We start from the raw sequence: 27,500 nt of genomic DNA, 5'->3' as shown, positions 1-27,500 counted from the left end.
GTTCTTCATTCCATGATAATGTAGTCCTCCCTCATCCGATGCTTCTAAGTTCTGTTTTGTTTGTCTCAAAGCTCTTTCATGTCGTGCTACACTCTGTGTTGTTAGCTCCTCATTGTCAGTATTTACAACTTCAGTAGGGACAATGTTAGTATCTTTACTTACAGCAAAGGGAATGAAAATTGTTAATCCTATCCAGATAACTATCAGTACTACTACACTACATATACACACCTTGCAACACGTCTTAAAACGGCTGCAACTAGGTCTACCATTCACTGTTGAATCAGACATTTTGGCTCAGAAGGAGTCTCTCGAACCCCTCTTTTTGGCTTTACACAATTAGCTTACTTTGTGCAAATTCACGGTGGTTCGTCTTCCTCTTCAGCTGAGTACTCTGGGACGGGTTCTCCGTCGCTCACGTCAGTTATATCAAGATCTTCAAGCTCCTCCAAAACCAATGTCCATTCAGGAGACTTGTACTTTTTGTTTTGTCTTTTTATTCGTTCACTCCTTCTTTTGGAAGAGTCTTCTTCTTGCTCTGCTATCCGAGCACTTCTTCTTGCTTCTGCACGTTTTTCTTCCACTGTCTTTATCCTAAGTCTCAATCTTTTTACAAACCTAGGCTCAAGGTTGTTTCTTTTCTTTAGTCTCTTAGTCGGTACTTGGACTTCACTTTCTTTTCTTATTCTCTTGTTCTCTTTATCTTGTGGTAATTCTTCTCCACTTTCTTCTCCTACTTCCCTTATCTGGCTAGTTCCAGGGCTAGCATCAAATTCTTCTGCCTGGTTGCTAATCTGGCCTTGTTCAGGAATATTTTGTTTTTGGCTTTCGATTGTCTCTGTTTCTGTTTCTGTTTCCTGAACCCGTTCTTTTAACCCTCTCTGATCCTGTTCAAGCACTTCGATCTCTTGATTTTCTTCTGCTCGAACTATCACTCTATTTCTAGTCTCTCCCTTATCTGCATCAGGTGTTAGCGGTGGTGTATCGAATACCTGCTCTGTCCCTGTCTGACCTTCTCCTTCCTCAGTTTTGATGTGAATCTCAAGCGGCTGAGGTTCTTCGCCTGTGCCTTGCTTTTCCTGACTAGTCCATTCTCTACCTTCACTAAGTCGTTCTCTTGTTCTGATAGGATCTTCAGTCAGATCAATCATCGGTATCCATTCTTCTGGCCATATGCTTGGCAGCTCGTCTTCAGCTACTCCTGGCTCAGTTTCCTGGACCTCTTCAGCAGGCTGGATTCTTGGCAGTTCGTAGTCAACTACTCCTGGGCCAACGTCTGCTGTTCCTGCAACCTGACTGGTGCTGGGCTGCTCGTTGTCAGTTGCTTGTGGTCTGGCTCCTTCAGGGTCCTCTGCTGGTTGCCCTTCTTCTTCAAATCCTCTGTCTGGCAATACCTTCTGGGTGTGTCCAGCGTGGATCCACTGAGGAACACCTGCGACCTTCACTGCAGTGGTTGTCACCAGGATTACTTGGCGTTTCTTTCCCCACCTTGGTGCCAGACAGCTTGATCGAGTGTGCTTCTTTATTTTGACCCAGTCTCCTGGAACCAAGCTGTGGAGAGGAGTCGTTGGATTGAGGATGCCGTCGTCTCCAATCTGGCGAGAGATAGAACGCACTTGGTCACCCAATCTTCTGCAGTATTCAAGCACCAAATCATCAGTAATACTCAACAGTTTGCTTCCTGGCACCCATGCTTGTCTCATCACTCTTCCCATAATGATTTCATGGGGACTTAGGCCTGTCTTGCGGTCTGGAACACTTCTCAGTCCCATCAGGACCAGGGGCAGGGCCTTCACCCAGGTCATGCCAGTAGCATCTGTCAGCTTTGCTAGTCTGTTTTTGATAGTTCCATTTACTTGTTCCACTATTCCAGAAGCCTCTGGGTGGTATGCACAATGAAGTTTCTGCCTTATTCCGAAGGCCTTACAGAGTTCAGCCAGTATGTCATTCTGGAAATGTCCACCCTTATCTGATTCAATAATGCATGGTATTCCGAACCTAGGTATCAGTTCTTTTAGTAAACACTTCGCTACTGTCAGTGCGTCACTTTGAGGAGTAGGGTAAGCTTCTACCCATTTTGAAAATACGCAAACAATGACAAGGACATATCGTTTCCCTTCACAACGGGGCATGGTGATGAAATCAACCTGTATCTTTATAAAGGGACCCCCTGATCTCCCAATCTTGCTCAGTTCAACCATTGTCCTCTTGCCTGGGTTCATCTGTTGACATGACAGGCACCTCTGGCAGAGGGACTCTGCTACCTTCCTGAACTTTTTACTGTACCAAGTCTGTTGAAATACCAGAATCATGGCATCCCTACCAATGTGTGATCCTTCATGTATTAATCTAGCCATTGTGCCAAGCAAGTGTCGGGGTAACACAGGCATACCAGTTGGGCCCAAGATGACACCATCCACACGTCTCGGTCTACATCCATCCTCCTTCCATTTCTCTCTTTCTTGCCAAGGAGCCGACTCCTGCCACTCTCTCACCTCATCCCATGTAGGCACTTCCTCAAACACCTGAAGCTGGCAGCTGGTTCCTGGCCCCCCTCGTTTTGGATTTACAATATACCGATCTTTGGCACACCATTGAGCCACTCGATCAGCATAATCGTTTCCCAGTGATACTCTGTCCATGCTCCTTTGATGAGCGGTACATTTTACCACTGCCAGTTCTTTGGGCAGCTGGATGGCCTCTAAAAGGTCATGAACAACTTTTGCATTCCGAATGGGAGTACCTGAGGAAGTCATGAATTCCCTCTGTAGCCATAATTGGCCAAAGTCATGCACAACGCCATAACAGTACTGACTGTCAGTATACACTGTTATGCGTAAGTCCTTCCCAATTTTGCAAGCCATTATCATGGCTATCAATTCGGCTACTTGTGCAGACTTGATGTTATATAGGTAACCTGCTTGTTCAATTTTTGTGAAAGACACTACTGCATAAGCAGCACTCAAGCCTCCTAATTCATGTCTTAGACAGGAACCATCCACAAATAGTTCTTTATCATGCTCAGGCAATGGTACTTCTTTTATGTCTGGGCGTGGCTTAGTACTGAACTCTGTCAGGTCAATACAATCATGTTCATCATCATCCCCACCTTCCATTTCCAAGGGGTCGGGGAGTAAGGTGGCAGGGTTCAGAATACCGCACCTAACAATGCTTACATTTGCTGCACCCACAAGAATCCTCTCGTATTTAGTCAGCCGACTAGGGGTGAGGTACTGTGTTTTAGTTCTGGTCAATAGAATTACCACTCCATGTGAAACATACACGGTCACAGGATGTCCCATGACAATGGACTCACTCTGTTCCAAACTTGCACAGGTAGCAGCTACTGCTTTCAGACAGCCTGGTAACCCAGCAGCTACTGGGTCCAGTGTGGCAGAGAAATAAGCCACAGGCCTTCTGGTCGTGCCATGTTCTTGAGTCAGGACAGACAATGCGCAATTATCGCGAGTGTCACAGAAAAGGGCAAACTCTTTGGAATAATCTGGCATTCCCAACGCAGGGGCTGTACACAGACAGTTTTTCAGTCTTGTGAAAGCCATTAGACTTTCATCGTCCCACTGTACAACATCTGGCATTCCTCTCGTGGTCATTTTTATCAAGGGCCTGGCTAAGGCTGCAAATCCCAGAATCCACTGCCTGCAGTACCCTAATACACCCAGGAACATTCTGACATCTTTTTGAGTACGGGGCAACTGCATCTTTTGAATTATTCTCACTCTTTCTGATGTGACTTTTCTGACACCCTTTTCTATTTGGTGTCCCAGATATTTTACAGATTTCGCACAGAACTGTAGTTTGTCAGGGGCTACTTTATGCCCTTTCTCACACAGATGATTTAGGAGGGCAATGGTGTCAACTACACAGTCCCGGTGACTTTTAGACGCCAGTAGAAGGTCGTCTATGTACTGCACTAACACAGAGTTCCCAGGTAAGATCAAAGTCTCTAGACATTTCTTCAAGATCTGATTAAAGATAGAGGGGCTCTCTGTATACCCCTGAGGGACCCTGTTCCAACAATACACGTGACCCTCGAAAGCAAATGAGAAAAGAAATTTGCTGTCGGGGTGCAAGGGTATCGAAAAGAATGCATGACACAAATCAATCACAGTGAACCATTCAGCATCCCAAGGAATCTGGTACAATATCACTGCAGGGTTTGGGACAATAGGGCAGCAAGGAACCACAATTTTGTTAACCTTTCTTAGGTCCTGCACTACCCTATACTTGCCACTAGGCTTTTTGATGCCCATAATCGGTGAGTTGCATGGGCTGCTCATCACTTCCTGTATGATGTTTCCTTCCAATAATTTTTGTATTTCCAGAGTGACACCTGCTTTCACTTCAGCATTCATTCGGTAGGGCCTAGTGTTAGGATATACTGCATTGTCTTTGATGGCTATTTGTATGGGGTCCACATCTTTCATCAACCCCACATCCTTTCCAGTGAAATCCCACACCTCTGGCTTTACAGCTTCCTGTAGTTCTTGGGGCAAGTCCTGCAGGGTCAATCTTTTAATTTCTGAGTCAGGTCTAAGCAACAATAATTTATAAATGCCGTCTTCATCTGGGGTCTGTATTTCAACACCTTTTGGTGTGCAAAAGATGGTACAGTTCATTTTGCACAGCAAATCACGTCCCAGTAGATTCACTGGACTGGTGTCACAGACGACAAATCTATGCATCTGTTTAAAATTTCCAATTGAAATCTCCATTGGTTCGGTAACAGGAGTACTAATCAATTGATTAGATACACCTACTACTTGGATATTTTCTCCCGAGAGGGGTAGGTTTGGAACGTCCACTGTTCTTACAGTAGAACGGGTAGCGCCAGTGTCCAACAGGAAGGTGACATCATTTCCGTCAACCTTTCCTTCAATATATGGTCCAGACTGGTCTACCGGCAAGGAAGCGCCAAGTACGCACTCCTCGTCCTCCCCTCTCAGGCCCCGTCAGTCCTGATCGTTACAAAGGAAGGTATCATTTAGCAGATACTGCGAAGTTGCTGTATTTCTGTTCTCCCCGCTTTCCCAAACCTCTATCTCTTCATTTTCTGCCTGTCTTCCCCTGTATACCTGCTTGGGTGCTCGAGGCACCTGAACTGTTTTTACCTGGGGTTGAGTCTTTCTTTCTGCGTCTGTGGAGTTAAATCAGGAGTTTTCTCGTTAACATCGACTAATTGGGGACACTCGTTTCGCCAGTGTCCAATTTCGCCGCACTGATGGCAGGGAAATTTTTTCATAGCCTCTTCCCTGCTAAATTTGGGCCGGGGCTTTCCTCCACCCCCTCCCTCAGGACCTTTGTTCTCAGCATTTTTAACCATGTTACTCAATTGTTTTTCCTGTTGTTCTGCGAGCTTCACCTGAGCCCACATAACCTTCTCCTTAAGGGCCTTTTTCTTTTCTGCCATCTCGTCCTCGCAGTACTTAGCGTACCGCAGGACCTCATCCATTTTCTTAGTATGCCAACAGATTTTATTGTCTTTTATCCACTGACAAATTTCAGGTCTTAAACCATTTACAAACCTGTAAATAAAGTGCGTCATGTCCTTCAAATCGATGTTGTCAATACCACTGTATGTTTTAAATACCTGCAATAACCTCTCATAGAAGGAGTGCACTGTCTCGTCCCTTTCCTGTGTTGTTCTATCTATTTTTGTCCAATCAGTTTCCTTTGCGGGCACCTTTTCTTTCAAATGCTGAATTACCTGCTCATATTTTCGCATGACATCCTTTGATGGCTCTCCAGTTTCCTTGTTTCTGGGGTACTCCTCACTTGGCCAGTCTATGTTTATTTTACACTGGGTCCATAAATCTACTGGAACCACAATGTCGAAAAACCCATCCAGGTCTTTCCACAGACATTTCTGTACCTTCACGAACCTCTCCACCTGCCTGTACCAGTCAACTGGTTTCTCTCGTAATTTTGGAAAATCGTTCGTGAAGGACACAATATCCTGCCTAGACCAGGGGACATGCACATATTTACCTCCTGGAACTTCGCGCATGGGGCATAACTGCTCAGGTTTTTCTACCTCTCTTAAAGCAAACTCGGGAGTCACTTGTCGGGAGCGAACCTCTTCCCTCTTTTTCGCCCACCTGCTTCTCCATCTTTCCACATCTCCCCATTTCTGCAGTACCCCCATTAATTCTTTAATCTGCAACTTCTTCCCTGCCACATTCAGGTGTTCTATATCTTTGTCTGAGAAGTCTGCTCTGTACGGTTTCTGTAAGGGCTTGGATTTTGAGATATCTACCCCCATACTAACTGCTGTTTCGGTCAGTTTTTCATGGAGCACTCTGGTGTTCCTAGTAAAGCTTTTACATATGAACGACAATTCTTCCTCAGAGTAGGTATTCAATCGATCCAACCCCACATTTCCTGCCATTAATTCTTCTATTTCGACCCTCAGCTTGTAGAGGTCTAAAGGTTTTGTTTGCGGAGTCTGCTTCTCTAATTCACGACTCCAACTCTCAATTTCATCCGGAGTTACCAGAGAGACATTCCTAGTACCTGTTGCTGTCTCTAACTTAATTTCTTTTGTATTAAAGGGGTTATACCTCTGCTGTATTCCCTTTCCAGTCTGTTTGTTTGGCAATTCCAAAAACGCAACTTCAGACTCGCACTCACTGGACTGATCATCTATGATGATCGGTTCCTGTCTCGGGGTTGCCATGACTGGGGTCATAACTGGAGTAATCGGATTTCCCTGACCATTTCCGTATAACGGGACCACCGGTCCAATAGTTACTGGAATAGTCAATGCCTCAGGACTGGTATTTAACTGAGAAATTTTCTGAATTATTTCTGTTCTTTGTCTAGCTAGAGCCTCTTGCTCCTTTTCCACTAGTACCCTTCTTAAAGTTGTGTCATGTAATATCTGGGGAGTCAATGGAGGAGTAAAACTCGGGGCAGTAGGATGCGTTTCACTTGGTCCTCCCCCATAATTTGGTTTCGGGAATAAAGTTCCAGTATTAAAGGACCTGCGCTCTTCCCCATATGGAGGTTGAACAAAAGGCAGTCCTGAATTCGATGGTTTCTCTTCGCTTTCATACAAGGGTCGGGGAAAAAAGGTTTTCGTACGTGAATATTTTTCTTCCTGGCTTGCGGGCACTTTGGGATATATATCCCTTGTTTCCGTCGGTTCGGGTTTTTCAGGATAGGGCAATACTTGACCACCCCCTCCCAGTCCCAGGGACCTGTCTTCTTCTTTTAGGAAGTGGCGTCGGGGAACATCTCCTACACTGGAAGGTCGTGTTCCCTCATTGTAAGGTGGCGGACTTCTGGTACAGATGTCATCTATTAATTCATCATCTGAATCCCCCAGGGCCCCCCAATGCTTACATTTTTCAGTACTTTTCTCACCCGCTCCAACGTTATGACATGCCGGCATCATGGGAAACAGACCCTCAACAATCATGCTCTGCCTCCACTGTTTCATCCTTTTATCCCTGGATTCCTGTTTCTGCCTGGGGTACCACTTGGTCAAACCCTTGTCCATTCGGGGTCTCTCTCTTTCAAAAGCCTCAATCTCCCATTCCTCTAATGCCTCATACTGCGTTAGTCTTGGTCTGGGATGCAGTTCATTCATTCGGGTTCTTAAATTAAATAAGATCCTACCATTGAAAGTACCATCTAACGGAAAAGCCAATACTCCGTCATCTTTTGTGTATTTCACCCAATTCTCCAACCACACACAGGTATTGTACCCTCGGTCAAACATCATGAATGAGGCGGGAGTATTGGGTGCTGGGACAAGAACACCTTCTCTAGATTTAATCGGTTTGTCCGTTTTAAAATAATTTTTCACCTTACTTACAAGGGACATTTTTCTCTTGGTTCCGTACATAATATCGTATCTGTTAGCCTTCCACTGATCCCTTTCAAACCCTAAATGCCTTGGATCAGGTCGAGTCTCTGTAGTCCGCGAGTGCCACATACGACTTCTGCGCTAACTTTGTTTACAAACTACCTCCAATCAAAACGCGCTTCAGAAAATTCGTGCAACCAATGGGTGCGCGACACAAAATAAGCTCCGCCAATGGGTGCGCGGCCCCTTCGTGAGACAGTTCCCACGCTCCGGCGCTCACCCCTCCTTTACAATTTCAGCTCCGCTACCCGCCCGCTGCTTCTACCAATCCCAGCGCGGCACAGAGTGACGTCAGAGGCGCTTCGCGGCTGACTCCCTCCCTTCACAAGGTAACGGAAACTTTCTTTCTTTTAAAGTGCTCAGTGCTTGGTTATTTTACAACAAATACACATTCGCCACAGTGCTCAAGTGTCTAGACAGAGAAAGAATTCTTTTACTGCAAGTAAACTACTTCCATTTACTTTTCACTCGCTGCGGGCAGATCTCTTCCGCCTACCCTTCACTCTAGCATCGGTGAACCTGTTATTCCCCTAAACTCATCCACTTCTTTCCGGGATATATTCCGAGTTTAAGGTTTCTCAGCGGACCCCTCTGCTTTCACGCTAGCTCCGAGGAACCTGCTACTCTTCCGATGTGACCCTTTACTAGGTTACGCCACTATGGGAATTTTGCCAATGAACCCCGTTACTGTCATTTATTCACACATGTATTCAGAAAACCCTAGTTAGTGCTTCCCGGTTATCCTAACCTGCACCTAACTTTCCTCGAACCTGTGACCTCAGGACAATGGATTCTATTCACCACTTGCCCTTTCAATTCCCCGGGGAGTTCGGACAACACTTAACGAATCGATTTACAAATGCATGGATTAGTACATATAACAATATAAGAACAAGAATAATAGCAATACAGTAATTCATGAATTTCAGCAGCGTATTCACAAGAGAGTGATCAGTTCCCTCAGAACAGCCGCTCTTATAGCAGCATTAATATAATAGCAGCTTCCGACTTAACTAGTCCAACTAATCCTGCCTAACCTTTAGCTAGTCCCTAACCATCCTCTAGCTACCAGAAAACTGATAGAGCGCGCGAGGCCACCCGGCCAATAGTTTCGCCGTTTTCCGGCTTCAGGGCCCATATACTTTCCAAATCACCATATACATCGATCGGGTGACTTCACGAGCTCTACCAGGTTGAGGTGTGTGTGTTCCCTGCTACCAATTTTCGGTGCACCCGACTTACCATCCACCGATGCGGGTGCCTAATGACCACAATGAATCAGGGAGCTAGCTGTAAAGGAAAGGCAGCAAAATACAAACCCAACCAATAACATTCAAATACTGTTTAAATGACCACGGACAACTGGAAGTTTTAAAATGTTTATCTAAAGTTCAATATTTTCTTGCATGAGGTACAGTAAAATAAGGCAATCAATAACCAAGATAACGTAAATCACATAAGCATGAAGAAATAACGACAGAGTAATCATCAAGGTACTAAATAAATGTAGCGAGAAAATACTATGTAAGTCAGTATTATCTAGACAGGGATAGACTAAGTGTGGGTGACTATAGGAGAGCTTATAATGAATAACACGCTTCACTTAAGGTGAAGGGGCCTTTGAACAATCTAGGCAACGAAGTTCTAGACCATATCAGGAAATGACACACTGCTATGCAAAATATAATTTCTAACAAATGAGAAGGCATAGGAATAACTTTGCAAAAATTATAAATGACTTTCAATAGTTGCAGAAAGGCATGGAAAATATCACATATGCAATGTTGAACTTTATTAAAGCAAAAGTTAGAAATTCAGAAGGTGCAAGAATTTCAAGAGGTTCAGAGCAATATTTACCTAGAAAGGTGTGGAAACCAAACCCTGGCCACGGGTCAGTTAAGGACAGGAAACCCTCAAGGAAGGATACCCCTCAAAGGACAGCAGGTGCAGAATGGACACCCAGGACAGGACAGGATACCCTCGGAAAACGAATCAGGACAGGACCCTCAGGACAGGACAGCAAACCCTCAGGACAGGACAGCAAACCCTCAGGACAGGACCGGAACCCACAGTTCGGAAGCAACGCCTGCGCTCCACCCGCTCTGCAGCTATCGATCAAGACCCCGATTGGGTCAGCGAACTCCCAGCTAAGTGCCTTGCCAGCACTTTAAGGTTCAGTAGAACCTTAGTCTATGGTCAAATTTGGACAGAGTGCTCCGCAGCGCTCTGTATCTTCAGTCACCTATTGAGTGCGTTGGGTCAGTGACAGGTCAGCTAAACCAGACAAGTCGGACGGTTCACTAGGTGAACCCAGGGTAGATATACAGTTTGGGGACAGTGTACCACCCCCCAATGTTGCAAAGTGTCAGAATCCCTCAATTTCGATTGGTCCTAAGGTGGGTTTGGGTAACACACCAATCACAATACACGAATTGAAGCCTTCATTAACATATTTGGGTACCGCCTAGCAGGTTTGGGGTTCCCATGAGAAGTTACACGGCAAACAGTAGCGCAACATTACAATGTATCATATAAGGAGCCACATTCGCTGTTCTTGCAGGGCAGAGGTGACTTTCTCAGGAGCATCTCGCCCATCACTGCCAACTGGCGGTGTTCCATCTGTCAAGGTCCCTCGTGCTGCCGAATGTCGCACAGGCGCAGAAGGGACCTCCAATATGGCTCTCCTCTCACTCAGACCCCCATTTCCCGCGGTACATGAAAAGTAAGCGAAAACAAATTAATACATAATAATGTCATTATGAAAACACATCACAGGGTTTGTACTTTTAAATCATCATCAAGAAATAAACTTATTGCATAAAATGTTAGCTACATTGACACGGACACAAGAGCAGTGGCACGAGCAGTACCACATGATAAGCACAGCTATGAATTACGCATGCGCATAACTTTCCCTCCACTTCTGCAGACGCGTCAGGACACGTGAGTGTGGCTGACGCATGCGCAGTAACTAAAATACAAGCGGCGGCCATTTTTAGGGACATGGATTAATTCATTAGAAATACACATAGGCAAGCTTCGGGAACTTTACTTAAACTAAATATAAACGTTAGTAAAACATACACGGGTTACTTTATTACACATAAACGAGGTTCTTGATTTCGGCAAGCCGCAAAATATGCGAAGCTTTGCTTCATCATAGTCTCCTACTAGGGACTTACTGATCTATGGGGCTGGAAAGAGTCTCACAGAAGAGGAGTGCAGGGAGGTGAATGCTATATAGGTTCTGAGTTTGTCTTGAATATAAGGACCTGTACCTAGAAGGCTTCAAGGCTACTTTACCACCACGCTTGTAAAATGATGCACCTTTCAACAGAGAGACAGTGAAACTCGGACATTGAAGTTGATGAAAATCGTGGGAGCTGTAAGAGCACACAGGCTGCAGTTTTTTTCTATAATTTGAAGTTGTTTGATAAGGTGTAGATAGAGACCTAGATTTCCCATAGTCTGGGCATGAAAGAATGAAGGCCTGGACCATAGTCAAAAGTAAAGAAATGCAAAATGTTGTAGCCCGGCTGCATTTAATGATAACTGCTAGAAGCATTTTTAAAATATATGAATAAATAATGCCCTAGCAGAATCATGGAAGACACCAAGGGTCAGATGTACGACCATTGGCATTAGCTAGTCGCAAATTGGGAAAAATTGTGAGTCGCAATTTGCAAGTCGCTAATGTCAATGTACAACAGTGTCAGAGAAACTGTTTGCGATTCCCAGTGGGCTCGCAAATTGCATGCCTCATGAATATTCATGAGGCACTCGCAATTTGCAACCCCATTGGGAATGGCTGGTTTGAGAAGTTGGCCTGGTATATGCTGTCCACTAATTAAAGTGGGCACCTTGCAACCGTCTCTAATGTTGTATGAGGTCAAAGATAACATTTAGAAAGATATCCTAGTGGAAGCTGTGGAGAGCAGCCTTCAGGCTTAATCTTGAAAGAATGTAAAGCAGCTTGTTTTACCAGAATATCACCTCCTGTATTAATTAAATGAAAGGAGAACCACACAGTAGTTATATAAAAATATGTATTCATTAATATAACACTCTGTAGTATCCTCTACCCGAGATTAGAACCCAAAGCACACAATACGAGATCAATAGAACAGTTGTAAGTAGCACAATACACAGTGGGCTCCAGAGGGAGACCAAACCATATACTGAAATAGTTGTATAACAACCACTACTCGGGTCAAGACAAGGTCTGGAACACATAGAATCGTTGGGACCCCAAGGAACCCCCCAAAGTGAGTAAATAGGGACCCCACGGAGGATGGGAGCAGTGTGCTAACACGACCACAGGCTCTGTACAATTCTATGGGGAAGTTGCGGTTACAATTTTACAGTTTGAGGACCCTTTTAAGAGGACTTAGAGGACACCTTTTGGAACTTAAGAGGTTGGAGAGCCACCCCACCTGTGGATACCATAGTACCTGAGTTACCTATCACAGAGGAGCCGGGTGCATAGGTCTGGAGTGATGTTGGAAACATCCGTCATTCTCAATGGAGGGCTGCGAAGAAGTGCTGCTGCCGTGAAGGTGAAAAGGGTCCAGTGGAATCCCAGCCGGAATTCTGAAAGAAAGGAACCTGAAAGCAGACGGGACAGAGTAAGGATCACTTCAGAGTGACCAGAGGCTCGGGAGACGAACATCCACTGATGTTGGGTGCTTCAGGTGCGAAGAAGGAATGCTTGACTCTGCAGCCACGAGGACCAAGAGACGTCGACGACGACCAGGAGCCGGATGCGAGCTGTCCCAGGAAGGATGTTGATTGCTAAGGGGTCGGTGTCCGGCTGCAGCACCAACAAGCCTTGGCAAAAGCATCCCACGTAGGAAGGTCAAGCAGGTTACGTTGTGGACCAGGAAGGTCCATGGGACTCACCAAGCAATGGGGAGTCAGGGCACGTCTGGAGCAACCAGAAAAGCCCAACAGAATTCAGGATGACACTCAGGAGGATCCACAGGCCGAATGACCAGGATTCGCGAGGGGACCTCGAGAAAGATTACAAAGCACCAGCCCACCGAGCACTCGGTGCGAGGAGGCCGGAGTTCTTTATTGGAAATACTGCTCAGGATCAGGACCACAGGGAGTCCAATGCACAAGCTCGGGAATCGCCAAGAAGCATATGCACTTCCAAATAGAGGCGGTGCATAGGAGTTTAGGTTATGCAGTCCCCACGAGGGATGCTTGCCTCAAACTTGCTGAAAGGGCTGATCAACTGCAGGGACTTTCGAAACCCACCTTCTGTGTTGCTGGAGTCTTCAGAGTCCGCAGGAGCAGCAGACCGGTCAGTTGTGTTGAGGTGCCTGCGAATGCAGGAGAGTGACTCCTTTACCCCAAGGGAGATTCTTCAGTTGTCCTTAGTGCACCACAGGTCCTGCACTGAGCCTCTATGGAGCAAGGGCACATACAAAGCTTTGAACAGAGAGGGAGACAAAGTCGGGCCCAGTCGAAGTCCAGCGAAGCCGAGAGTGTCCAGACTGTCGAAGGTCAGTGGTTTCTTCTTGTAGAATCTTGTCCACGTAAAATCTAAGGAGCTACAGTCAGGTAAGCCCTATGTACCCACAGGAGGGGGCTGAACAGATTTGGGGGACCCTCCTAGGGGAGCATCAGGACAAGAGGGGTGGTTACACCCATGTCCTTTGTCCAGTTTTGCACCAGAGCAGGAGCCAATGGCTCCCAGAACTGGTTTGAGCTGGACTATGCACAGGGACACCAGATGTGCCCCAGGTGCAGACTTCCAGGCACTCTGGGAGTACACCCTGCCAGCCCCAATACACTAAATCCTGTCTGGGAGGTGGTCACACCTCCCTGTGACAGGATGTCTATTGTGCTACCTTCCTCTGCTTGAGCTTGGCTCAGCAGCAGAAGGGCAGAAATGTGTCTCTGGTCGGCAGCATCCATTTTGTGCTGTCCGAGTAGAGAAGGCTGGCACCAGATAGACCAGTTACCAGACCAGTTACCCCACAAAGCTGGCTTCAGAAGGGTAGAATAATACCTCCCACACCGGTTACCGGTGTGAAGGTATGATTCCAAGGTGTTTGATACCAAACACGATATGTTTCTATGCAGCCGTTTTCGAGATAGCATTTAGTGTGAGGTTATAATGCACCTCAACCTATATGTCCGGCTGAGTCACAGACAACCCAGAGGCACCCTCTCACGTAAAACCCAGCACCCTGCCTTCAGGATTGAAAAGGCTTGCTATAGGGGGGACTTATACGTTTTAAGTGTAGTGACCTATAGATATAGTGAACCTATATCTAAAGTGAGTGGTGCAAGCACCAGGTTACACAGGTTGCAATAGCAGACCTGTAGTTCAATTTTGCATTGCTTCTCATGGGTGGCACAATACTTGCTTCAGCCCAAGGGAGGCCTCTGGAGTACCTATGCCCAGGGTACATGGGTACCATATACTAGGGACTTATAAGGGTACCCCAGTATCCAATCTGGAGTGTACCAAAGTACATGCATAACAATTTAAAGGAGAAAGCAGATAGACTGGGGTCTTGATTAGCTGGATATCAGTCAGACTAGTCAAAACAGTGCAACATCAAGCAAAAAGTGGGGGTAACTATAAGAAGCAGATCCTATTTTGGCCCATCCAGGTATGGTGGCCTGCTGGGCAGTTTTTTTAAATGCATCGCGTTTTCCTTAAAGGAAAACGGGATGCATTTTAAAAAATGAAAAATTTAATGTTTTTGTTTCATTTTTTAAGGGCAGGTAGTGGTCCCTGGGACCACTGTCTGCCCCCCAAAAATATTTTCCCCTGCATTCACAAAGGGAAAGGGGTCCCTGGGACCCCTTCCTTTTTGCGAGTGCTTTACCACCCACTTGAAAAGGGCAGTAAATTGCGAGTGTTCTGCTGTCGCAAAACATTCTTACATAGGGTAGTGCGTCGCTATTAGGAAGGGACGCCCTTGGAACGCCCCTTCCTAATAGCGAGTCGCAAATCCTATTTAGCGATAGAGATTGTACATGACCCATTGGTATTTTTGCATGCGCAAACGGGTCGCAAACCGGTTGGTGCATGCAAAAATGGGTCTTAAATCTGGCCCCAAAGATTTTTAGCAGATTCTTGAGGGATGTTTGTGAGGCCTAGATCATAAATCAAACTGGTACAGAAGTACATGGATAAAGTGCCCCTCAGTATCAGAACCTCGTCTTGTCTCAAACTGAACGGGGAAAAGACTGAGCTGATGGTCCTTGGGAACACCCTGCAGCCCTCCGTTGATTCCTTATGGCCATCCTGTCTTGGACCTGCCCCCATATCCAAGGACTCAATCAAGAGCCTGGGTATATGGCTGGACAAGGCACTGAACTTTAACCATCAAGCTGCCAAACTTTCAGCCATTTGCTTCGGCATACTCAGGTTCATTCGGAAAATCCTCCCCCTACTACCCTTCAAGGTGAGGCAGATTATGATTCAGGGGGTCATCTTATCCCGCTTGGATTGTGGCAATGCCCTCTATCTTGGGTCCCCCCAGGCGACCCTAAAACAAGCTCCAAGTTACTCAAAACTGTGCCGCCCGAACCCTTCTTCAGATCCCCCGGCGCCTCTCCGTCGCAACTGAACTTAAAACCCTCCACTGGCTCCCTATCAGGAGCAGAATTGAATTTAAGAGCCTGTGTATCGCCCACCGAGCCTTCTGGAAAAAGGGTGCAACCATTAACCACACTCTTATCACCCCATACTGCCCAAACAGACAGCTCAGATCTGCCTCCTCCTTCCAGGCCACCGTTCCCAAGATCCGGAGAGCTAGATGTGGCGGCCCCTCGTTCTCCTACAGCGCAGCACGACTTTGGAACTCCCTCCCCATCCATCTGCAATCAGAGCCCAATTTACTGCCCTTTCGCAAAAAGTTAAAAACCCTGCTGTTCAATAAATCAGACTAAGCTCCCACTGTTCCTTTGCATCCGCTGTCCAAAGCGCTAGGACGCCTCAGGGTAGCTACCGCGCTATATAAAAACTCTTTAAAAAAAATACTCTACATTATAGCACTTAAAACCACACCACTGTATTCTACTCTGCACCAATGTACTCTATGCCACTCTGCGCCACACCACTCTATTATACACCGCTGCACTCCAACAGTTTACTCTACAACACTGCACTCTTCATCATTCCACTTTACCCTGCACCACTCCAGTCTACCATATTCTACTTTACGTCATTGTACTTTGCAACACTGCACTTTGTCACTGCATTCTACTCTGCGCTACGCTACTCTACGCCACTCTACTCCAATGCACTGTACGTCACTGAACTACGCCGTTCTGCTCTGCATCACTCCACTGCACTCTGCGCTGCATGCCAATCTACTCTAAGCCACTCTAAATTACTCCACTGCACGCTACACCACTCTATCCACTCTGTGACATTCCACTCTACGACATTCCACTTCAATCTACCCTGCGCCACTCCACTCTACGTCGCAGCACGCTATACCACTGTAGTCTACACCACTTTACTCAAAACCAATGCACTCTTCTGCAATCTATTCTGCACTACGCCACTCTACTCTACACCATTTTCTCTATATGGAGCTTTACTCTGCAGCGCTCTTAGCTACTTCCCTCTACACCAGTGCACTCTACATCACTCTACACCATTACAGTCTACTCTGCATCTCTGCATCCGCCACCACTCTACTCCCCACCACTGCACCCTACTTTGCACCACTCCATGCTACTCTACTGCACTTTAAGCCACTCAAATATACTGTGCACCACTGCACTCTATACCACGTCACATGTACTACTGCACTCTTTGCCACTGTACTCTACACCACTCCAGTGTAAGCCACTCCACTCTACTCTGCAACACTGCATTCTGTACCACTGCACTCTGTCAATTCCCTCTATGCAACTGCAATGTACCCTGCCCCACTATACTCTACCCTGCACAACTCTAGTGTAAGCCACTTCACTCTACTCTGAAACAATCTACTCTACACAACTGCACTCAACCCCACCCTGCACCACTCCACTGTACACCACTGTTCTACTCCACTATATTTTACTACGGACCACTATGCTGTACCCCACTGTTCTTTGCCTACTCTGCTGTGTCACCCCACTCTGAAAGTCTGCACTCTGCGCCACTGCACTCAACACCACTTTACTCTGCACCAGTACTCTCTACGCAACTGCACGTTACGCCACTCTACACCATTGTGCTTTACGTCACTGCACTCTATTCAGCTCTGCACCACTGCTCTTTGCGCCACCGCACTCTGCACCACTACACTTTATTCTGCACCTCTCAACTCCGTGCCACTCTAAGCCAATGCACTGTAAGCCTCTACACTCTTTATCACTCCACACCACTCTAATCTATTATGCTTCACAGCATTCTAGACCACTGCTCTCTACACCACTGCTCTCCACACCACTCTACTCAACAGCACTCTATGCCACTCTACTCTACACTCTACCCTGAACCAATGCACTCTACCCTGAACCACTCTCTCTACTCTGAAACAATCTTCTCTGCCACTGCACTCCACTCTACTGCACTCTACCTCACTTTATTCAAAACCAGTGCACTCTACGCCAGTCTACTCTGAACCACTGTTCTTTATGCCACTTCACTCTTTGCTACTTTTCTCTGGGACACTTCATTCTGTGATGCTCCACCTTGACGCTCTACTTCATTAGACTATATTCCTCTCTGACACTCTGTTCCATTCTATGCTACTCCACAGCCCTCTGCGCCACTCTACAACTACTCAACTCTACAATGTGCTCCATACATCTTTATTGCCACTTCATGGCACTTTACTCCACTTTGTTCTACAACAGACTACTCCACTCCAAGCCACTCCTTTCTGACACTATTCCACTCCACTCTAGGCCACTTGACTCCACTTTTGCTATTCTACTGTCCTACACTACTCCACTCTGACAGTCTGCTCCGTTCTAGGCCCCTCTACATAACACACTTCGTCACTCCACTTTGCTCTACACCACTCTACCACATTACCACTCCACAACACTCAATTCCACTCTTCACCCTTCGACTCTACGCCGCTTTACTCCCTCCGCTACACTCCACACCACTTCACTCCACTTCACTCAACTCTACTCCACTCAACTCTACTCCATGCCACACCACTTTACGACACTCCATTCCACGATACTCTCCTTTACCCCACTAACGTTTAGCCATGCTGAACAGCAGCCACGCTGGTGTACCACATAACAAAAAAATATTGGAAAAGTCAATAGTGCTTGCATAGGGAAGACCTATTGGCTTTGCCAATGCTTGTTTATTTTTGGCCCCTTTAATACATTGGCATAAACTGCCAATAGAAAACGAATCCATCCAAGGTTCTCATGAATTTTGATCTGATTATCACACAGGCCAAACGTCTCAATAACTGAACACTTTTTGCCCGCCTGATGGATCTGCATGAATTTGAAAATGCCACAAATGATGTCAACATACCAAGTGTCTGCCATGATTTACGCATATTTGTCAAATGGTTTAAAAGTTATAAGCAAATCAACAAATTTATTTTTACTAACAATTTATAAATAAGTGTTGGCCCTTTCAGCCCTCCTGCTAGTTTTTCAAACGCTAGTGTCTTCGAAACCACTGAACAGACCCCGGAAAGTGCACTTCTGAGTAAAGTTCTACTTTCATGCCAAGTTTTGTGGAAATTGGTTTAGCAAACTTGTTATCGCTAAAACAAGATTTCCCCTGGGAGTTAAAATAACTGAACACATCTTTTTTGACACCCCTGCCCAAACGTTTTTCATCTGCATGCAAGTGCACCAAAATTGATCTGTTTAACTTTAAGTGAGTCCCAGATTTGTCGCAAATCTGTTCACAGTAGCCAAAGATACAGGTAAATTATAAATACCTTTTCAATGGAAAGTGTGACTGAACCATAAATACACAGTGGGGTCTACCACTGTGTGGTAAATATATAGGTATAATGCGAAGTGAGCGTATTTCTGATATGATATATTTTTGCCGTCTGAGAGCTTTATCCACCAACAAGACTCATTCTTTCATTGTACCATGATTGGAATACTTTTATTGCAGTGGAATTTACTTTTTGTAGATTTTCCAAACTTGGTTGCTTCTAAAACAAGCAATGCAATATGTCTCGCATTTCCAAGAGTTCAAGCTATTGGCATTGTAAATGACAATGTCTTTTATTGATCTCTTTTGATAATTAATACATGAATACAAGGCATTGTCATTTACAATGCCAATAGCTCAAACTCTTGTAAATGCAAGATCAATTTCATTTTAAAGAAGGGACCGCCATTGTCCTGGACCGTTTGGTGTACTGAATCTTGCAGGAAAGCATGTCGTACCTGCTGTAGGAAAAACTCTTTAACCCCTTCGCTAGGGGGGTGGGGCGGCAGCGCGGCGCTCCCATGCTCGTGACGGAACCGCTCCGTCACGAGCCTCGGGTGCGCTGTGCTTATGACGGAGCGGTTCCGTCACGGCCCCGCCCGCTCAATGGAACGTCCAGCGCAGGCGCGCGAGCGGGCCGTGACGGAAACGCTCCGTCATCAGCACAGCGGGTCAGTGGCTGGTGCGGAGCGGTTCTGTCACCAGCATGGGAGGGGTTAAAGAAAATAGCGCTTACAGACTAAATAAAGCATACCATGTAACAACGGAAGTAAAAGGGCCAGTCCTCATGGAAGGTTATAAATGAAGACAAAGCGGTACTAAGGAGCGACTATCAAGCCTATTATTGAATCGGAAGCCAGCATTTACAAAGTATAATGACACAGGCCAATGAAACATTTGGGCGGTCTTCAAGTCCATACTCCAATACAGCATGCCCAGGCTCGACCTAAGACCAATCCTTGGAGTTCTTCACATTAATGGAAAAGTAGTGTGTTGTGATTTGAGCTCTTTGAGACTCAACATGTAAATAGACACAATGTTATTTCTGTGTTCTAAAAATGTTCCTCTAGTTGACTGATGAGTTAGAACCATTTTTGTTGTGGGGCAGTTGAGCACTTCACAGATGCATTAGAAAGCCGGTCATTCCTTTTAGATTTAGAATTATTGATCCAGTTTGTAAATTCTGGTCTTCATTACATTTTGGACAGTTACCTTCAATTACACCGTGTGTGAGAATGCTTGCTCCCCAGTCAACTTGATTATGAATGATCATCCTATTCTGCATTGGTAGATCTAACTGACTTTCTTTCGATTTGTAATCTATGTGCCTAACATTTATCCCTTTCCTTATACCTTTCCAGAATGGACCGAATGACAGAGGATGCGCTGCGCCTGAATTTGCTTAAGAGGACCCTGGATCAGACTGATGATCGAGAGGATGTTCTGGCCAAACGGTTAAAGATGGAAGGACATGAGGCTATGGAGCGCCTCAAAATGCTAGCACTGCTCAAGAGGAAAGACCTGGCCACCATTGAGGTGCAGCATGAGCTCCCTGTCAAAACCCATGAGGAGAAACTGAATGGCAGTCTCAGGCCGCACACAGACTGTAGGACTGCAGGCCGGCCGTTGGGAAAGGAAAACATCAATGATGAGCCTGTGGATATGAGTGCGAGGAGGAGGTAGAGACCTTGCCCAGCTGCAGTTTTGTCTTGGCGCACACTCACCTTTCTGTTTAATGTTCTGTAGTAATCATTGGAACCTGGAATTGAATCTTGATGGCTTTCTTAGCGGGCCTGTTAGTCGCCAGGGCATGCTGTGTCTTGGGAGGCGGGGCAGTTTATGCTGATCTGTTTTTCTTAATGACGGTGGTCTGTAGCAAAAAGACCTATACGCATATATAACTTGAAGTCAAGGTAGGCTGAGTTATGACCCAATTTGCCACATATGAGTGAAGTTCTAGTTTGAACTGGTGGATGGATTTCTGGTTTTTGCCTTACACATTCTATCAGTGATACTGTTGTTTGAATGTGTATTTGGGACACACAGCAGTGGTTAGGTTGGAATTTGACTGCAACCATCGTTGCTATTGATAGGGTGTCATGTTTGGTGTTGAATTAGTCCAGTAAGGAAGACAAGTATTTTTTATTATAGATAACATTTGTATATGTTTATAAATTCAGGAATGTGTTTTTAAAACTAAGGCTATCACCTTCTTTCTGAAGATGGCTTGCTATAATTGCCAAATGACTCTTGGAAGATACTAGAAATAAAAACACCCAAATCGATGTTTTATGTGCGCAGGAGCCAATTAGCAGGTGGACTCAGAAGTATACTTTATATGGTGAGAAGGCCGTGTGAAAGCACAGCCACAAACGTAGGGTACATGATCTGAGATATAACATATTTGTAGGTGTTTTAATCAAAGGAGTAAGCTTGGGGTGGAACTGTGCTGCCCAACCGGAGGTGAGGGCGCTTTATAAATCAACACTTCTTGTTAGGCTTCTCAGTAGAAAGTGGCTGTGGAGGCCACTGATGAGTAGAAAGAGTAAATGGGCAATGAATGCTAGCACATTTCCAGAATGATGGCTAGCATACACCTATAGAATTCACTGCGCTTCTCTACGTGGATGTTTGTGGTTACATGTTCCAGCAAGCCTTCTAAAAGTATTTTCTAAATATTCTTATGATTGCTGACCAGTTTTTATGATTCATCTCCCATGTGGTGTATATCGCTGTGGTACTGGAGAATTATTAATACAGATGCCTCGCTGCTGGCTAGCCTTTTCCATTTGCAGTAGTCAAAGTGTGCTGCCTAGCATCCTCCTTGCTTTCAAGGCCTTTACAGGGAACACTGCCAGAGATTGCAGCTGACATGGCTCCTCTGAAAGGAAGATGGGTTCGAATTTTCACCTCGAATGGAAGGTAAAAGCAATCAGTCTGAGAGGCAGATGAGCTATATAGGGTAAAATGATCAGGATCCCAAGGGCAAGTATGTGGATTCACTGAGCAGGGCCCCAGCATACCTTGAGAGAGCCTTCTTGTAGTGAGCCCTGTCAGAATGTAATAGGCCACTCTACTAAACAGTAGACCAGTTAGACAGCTGGTGTCGAAACATTTGTGGAAGGTCTCGAGCAGTGCAACTTCTTGTCAGACAACATTCTTTTCCTAAGCCTAGATAGGCACCACCACGACACAAGTCTGTCAGTCTCTTTGTCCGGTAGTTCAAACCTCAGTGGGTGGCCATCTGTAGGCAACTTGGCTCAAAAGACTAAATGCTTCCCTTCCCTAGCTTCAGGGGGTAGCTGGCCTCTAGGGCAAATAGGCCTGTAAAGACATTCCTGGTGTCAGATACCTTGGACATCAAAAGCTAAAGACCCCAGTGAAAAGACAAAAAGTCTTCAGGGAAGCTGGAGTGATTCAAGAAGAGTTGCGCATAATGATCATAGCAGCTATCTGGCACCTGGATGGACATCACTTGCAGAGGCAAGCAGATATAAATGCAGTGTTTACTACATATTTGAAACAGTTGTTCTGACAGACAGACATAATTGACAATGTCTGCTTAGACTACTTTTTGGTGTCTGCCTGGTTGCAGAATGTTATGTGAGATCAGGATCTTGAACTGGAAAAGCCAATCACCGAATCCAAAGTTCCGTCTGCGATCAGGCAGCTTGCGACAGGCAAGGCTCCAGGCGGAAATGGACTTCCGCTTGAACATTTTAAAAAACATATCAAACTGAACTGACAAAGCACCTCCTGGAGGTTTATGAAACATTCAGGGATGAAGGTAGGATGCCGCTGCTGTCTTGGAAGGGCTCATTGTTATGCTGCCCAAATGTAACGGCGACACGTTCGATTGCTTTTCATACCTCGCACTGTCCTGTCTTGAACTGCAAACTTTTGAGAAAACCTTTTCCGAACTGGATCCAGCATGCACTCGTGCATCTGGTTCATCTGGATCAAAATGGATTTGTTCCAGACAGGAGTACATCCTCCAATATCCGCAGGCTAGTTCAAGTTCTTAATCGGTTGTCAGTGGCCAGGCCCACAAGTTAGCACAGTACACATTTGCGGTTATGCTGAAATGGGTTTCCTATCTTGTGTTAGGGTTTTATATACCGAATCCAGGGCCTGGACCAAGACTGGAAAGGAGGTTTCTGTTTTCTGCGTATCCAATGAGTCACCATGGAAGGTTGTCTCTTATCTTTGGTTCTCTTCGCCCCTAGGCTGGAGGCTCTAGCTAGTTGTATTTGTCAAATAGTGAAGAGGCACAGCCTAGATGTCAAAGGTCTGAGACAATCCATGTCACCAAATGCCTAGGATGTTTGATATAATTAACTGATATGAAATCGGTCCATAGGCCGACCTTGGAGACTCTTGAAACTTTAGCAAAGTGTTTAGTCTAGTAGTCAACCAAACCAAGTCCTGTATGTTCACCTTAATGGATATTAGCGCTCATACACTTGTGAAAGGAGCACTGCCAATTTACCTGTTAAATTACACATGCTGAAATATCTTGGAGTGACTGAACAGACATCGCCTGATGTCAGGGCCAGAAACATGGACAGGTCACTGGCATCCCTCAGGTCTTCTTCAGTGTTCTGGAGGAAATGTCCTTTGCTGCCACCAGATGGGTATTTCATTGTCTAAGATGGTGGCTTTAGCACTCCTCCTGTAATTATTTTCCAACTACCACTATATGAACCTTTTCCCTGGATCTCAGTAGCTGGCTAACAGAGCTGGTGCTGAGTGCAGGCAGGCACAGAGTGGTCCTTGACAAGTTATTCCTTCTAAGAGGTAGTGGAGATTCTGGGGCACCAAATGTTGAGACCTACTATCTAGCAGCGTAGCCCCAAAGGGTCTTGACTGTGATCGCTCAAGTGCTTCTTCAGGGGTGGGATATCTTGACCAAAATCTGCGTGACATAACTACTTTTGAACACCTGCTAAGCGACTGCCCCTATTCCACGTCCAATCCTCTTCTTCTCTGAGTGGCACGTATCTGCTGTCTTGGTACCTTCAGAGGTCCTCTCGAGGACAGTACACTTGCCAGACTTATCGCTGTGGTGCCTAGTCAGGCTTAGGAAAGCAGGGCTGCTGCAAATAAGTTGCACTTTTCGAGAGCGACCCGTACACACGTGGGGCAGTTGTTTGATTCTGGGTCCCTCATGACGTTTGCTAAAAAAGGAGCTACTTATGCTCAGCCAGTCTGTAAATTCCTGGCACAGATGGCTGTCCGTAGTGGAGTTAGCACCATGTGGGGTAGAACTGATGAAGAACCGGATATATATTACACATTAAACATATATTCAACATGGGCTATTTATTGCCATAGAATTACAAACATATAAAGGGCAATGAGAGGCAGGCAGACAACAGATTTATAAGCCCCTAGTGCCTTAACCCAAAAATTGACAGGGCCCATAATACTTTCATCAACTTCACATTGGCCTTTGCAAAGTCAACTATAGCAGTTTGTTGTAAACCCTGATACTCTCATCTGGCGAGCTCTGGAAGGCAGGGCTCTGGAAATTGATCTGAGATATAGGGTCAGGAAGGCCTAGGACAAAGGCAGGTTAGGACAACATTTTCCTGGCACTGGCCCCAGGTCGGATGACAAGCTACCATAGACTTCACAGTGATAGCGTCATCAATACTGGCACCTGGTTTGATGATGCACATCATCTCTGATACAGCCAGTAATGGTTAATTTCACCTACCATATGTACCCGCTCCCAGATACATATATACATGCTTCAGCATACTATCTCTCCTACAGGAGAGCGCGTGCCTAACTCTACTCCCAACAGTGACCCAGCCTGGACTATTGTAGTCATGTTTTTTGATCTCCTATTGTTTTAAATGACAGCATTTTTTTCTCTTCATATTAGTCTCCCCCACCCCACATGAGGAGCACTGTCAATAAATGCAAATGTATTGTTCTATGTGTTTATGCAATGAATAATACCAATCGAGAGCAATTAAAAAAAAAAGCCTCCAGGGATGGACATCTCTGAAGTCTGGTGAAATGGTCAGAACTCCGATCTGGCCAAACTCCAGTGATAGACCTTATGGGAGGTTTCGGGTTGCAAGCCTAGGTAGAAAAGACCTGAAAGCTGCCTGAAGACCACAGTACTGGGCACTTGGGTCTCCTCGGGTACACCAGCCTCTAAAAGGAAGTTGTGAAGTGCCATATACCTATGCAAAATGAGCACAGCAGAAATCAAAATGGTGAATAATAACAAAAGGAACCTCAGGATCTGAATGCTTACCTGTTAGAGAGGTCAATTGGGGATCTGGATTCCTGAATTTTATTATATTTTGTGCTAGATTTTCACTGTCCACAGCATGGTACCTCGGTATCTCATGGGTCTGGGGGGGGGGGGAAACGATCAGAACTATGAGTACCAGAGACTCCAAAGTCAGCAACCTTGTACCAACTCAAGCTTCTTACCCTGTGACAACTCCCTCATCCCACAAACGTATCCACATTTCCACCAAAACGTATGATGGATGACTCAACCACCAAGTTTGAACTGAAAGAGCCACAAGTTAAGTTGTTTTTAGATGCCATTACCTCATCAATCCGGTCAATATCCTCAGCAATCTGTTGTAAGGACCCCGCGATCTTGTCTGCAACAATCTTCTGTGTGTCTCACAGAAGTTGCTATATCTGTTCTACCTCTGAAATACTAAAAACAAAACATTCGACCGGGTTGAGGTTTCTCTAAGCTCAAAAAGCTCTGTCACAGACTTGAGACTAAATGTTTAAAAAAAAAAATAAAACAACTGAAACAGACCACCATGAAGCACATTGGATTGCAAAAATACCTAGCTCGGGTTCAAATGGACATGCATTAGGATATTAAAGATAATTAGGAATTGGGAGACTTCATAACTAACAACCATTGTGGATGACTCTGAGGCTGGAGGTTCAAGAGGACTGGAAAAGGTGACTGTAGCTTTCTCTACTACAGTGGTCAGTAGGCAGTATGTAAATTGCTGTACACAATCATCATGTCGTAAGTGGTGGGAAAATCATAAAATACTAAATAAAGGAAAACGTAGTTGTCAATTTGCATCATAGTTATTTAACCATTGAAAGGGTGGTTGCTATGAGTATGCCATTTATTAAGGCAGTGTCTTTAGTATTGTGTCCTTCGTGTTTTGGCCGTCGCTTCGCCTGAAAGGTGCTGAAAGTTTGGAGAGTAGTAACTTGTTCAAACCATCAATCCTGTATGGGGTGGTTCGAATCGAAATGTGTTTATTAAAGCACAGGTGAGAAAGGGAGTATCATAGGGAGATTTGAGTTCTGGATGGAAAGCATTCTTCAGTGGGAGTGTACTACTGTACCTAGAGGTAATTAGAAGGATTTGCAACATCACTTTTAAGAGTATTTTATAAAGCGTACTATCACCCCCGATGATTTCCTGGTGTTGAGCAGGTATGAGTGCCAAGCCCTGCCCAGGGTAATGATTGTATTAAGGAAGTGTTTTCACAGAACAGGTTGTGAATGCATAAAACCGCTTCCCAGCAAATGTGTTGGTAAATACTGAATACATCTGGAATTAGGTGGAATGGAGTATGAAGTGTGGTTCTGATAAACTAAGCTAAATGGCGGAGACCGGGTAGCTACAGCCTTTGAGTTATTCGGAGCAAGTTGAATGAACAGAATAGACTTGTGGTTATGTACTCATCTCTGACCCATTACAGCTTCTATTGCATTATATTATAAGAAGGAAACCTTATGATTACTTACAAATCAATAATGATGCAGCTGTTATTGTAGGTTACTGACAGGCCAATGCCAGCCATATGATTAAGAACATAAGTCTTATTATATTACAGTTTCTACCTCATCATTTTAGAAGGGGGAAGCCCTGCACCTTATGATGATACACGTTTCAGGTGTTATTTTATGCTGTTATAAACAGAGCGTGCAGCAAGGTGATCCCATGTCAAGCTCTCGATATGTTACAGCACTTTCACTTGCTAGTTGGATTCCTAGGTTTTGTGATTCTTTGGAGCCATGTGCATATGGTAAAGCTGCAGTCTCATAATATACTCATGGAGCCATCACCTGCAATTGTATGTAGGTCTCCAAATATGTTGCAGCTCTTAATCCCTATATAATAAAGGGCCTATACGTAATGGGTATATCCAGGGACAGTTCGAGTCTCATTGATTGAATCAGTTAAGATTTAGGAAGAAGTAAAGTAGATTTCCGTATTGTCTAATCCACTATGGAGCAGTAGTTGGCTCCCAAACAATATCGCTGGTAATATTTTAGCCTCAGCCATTTTCAGTAAAGGTAGAATACGGTAGCCACCATACTGATTTCAGTATGATCGTATTGATAGAAGAATTGTTCTAGTATTTTCAATGTGCCTATCACATTTCGATGCTTTTGATGACTGTACCCCTAAATAATGATGCTATCCCAACTGCTTAATTTTGGTACCATTTACCTGCCAAGTAAATTAAGATTTATTTCTTCATTTTTTGTATTTCACTCCAAAAGCCAGAGCCTTCGTTTTAGCAATATTATAAGTATGTATGTCATGTGTCCAGTTTACTCTGTAAGCCCATGACAATAACATCCATTTCCTCTTATGGGCTGTCTCTGTGTGTACCCGGTTTTCATAATGTAAAGCATGCATAAAAGATAGTAATCCAACCGGCATATTCCATTTCAGAAGGCGTTCCTTTCCACTGAATTGAA

General features: G+C 45.1%; 1 protein-coding gene across 10 annotated transcripts in view; it reads left to right on the top strand.

The window, feature by feature from the left end:
- GATAD2B (GATA zinc finger domain containing 2B) overlaps window positions 1-27,500 on the top strand; it is a 313,011-nt gene that overhangs the window by 131,080 nt on the left and 154,431 nt on the right. For all 10 annotated transcript variants that reach the window (XR_013603500.1, XM_078669093.1, XM_078669094.1 and 7 more), the window contains exon 2: window positions 20,141-20,458. Coding sequence is in view for 9 of the 10 variants with exons in the window: in XM_078669093.1 (XP_078525219.1) it covers window positions 20,142-20,458 (317 nt within the window). In the remaining variant the exon portion in view is untranslated. The remainder of the gene's footprint in view (window positions 1-20,140; window positions 20,459-27,500) is intronic.

Source organism: Lissotriton helveticus, chromosome 12 (assembly GCF_964261635.1).
Source record: "Lissotriton helveticus chromosome 12, aLisHel1.1, whole genome shotgun sequence".
Taxonomy (NCBI): Eukaryota; Metazoa; Chordata; class Amphibia; order Caudata; family Salamandridae; genus Lissotriton; species Lissotriton helveticus.
Note: the sequence above shows the minus strand (reverse complement) of the source record. Positions and strands in the feature narration are given on the sequence as shown.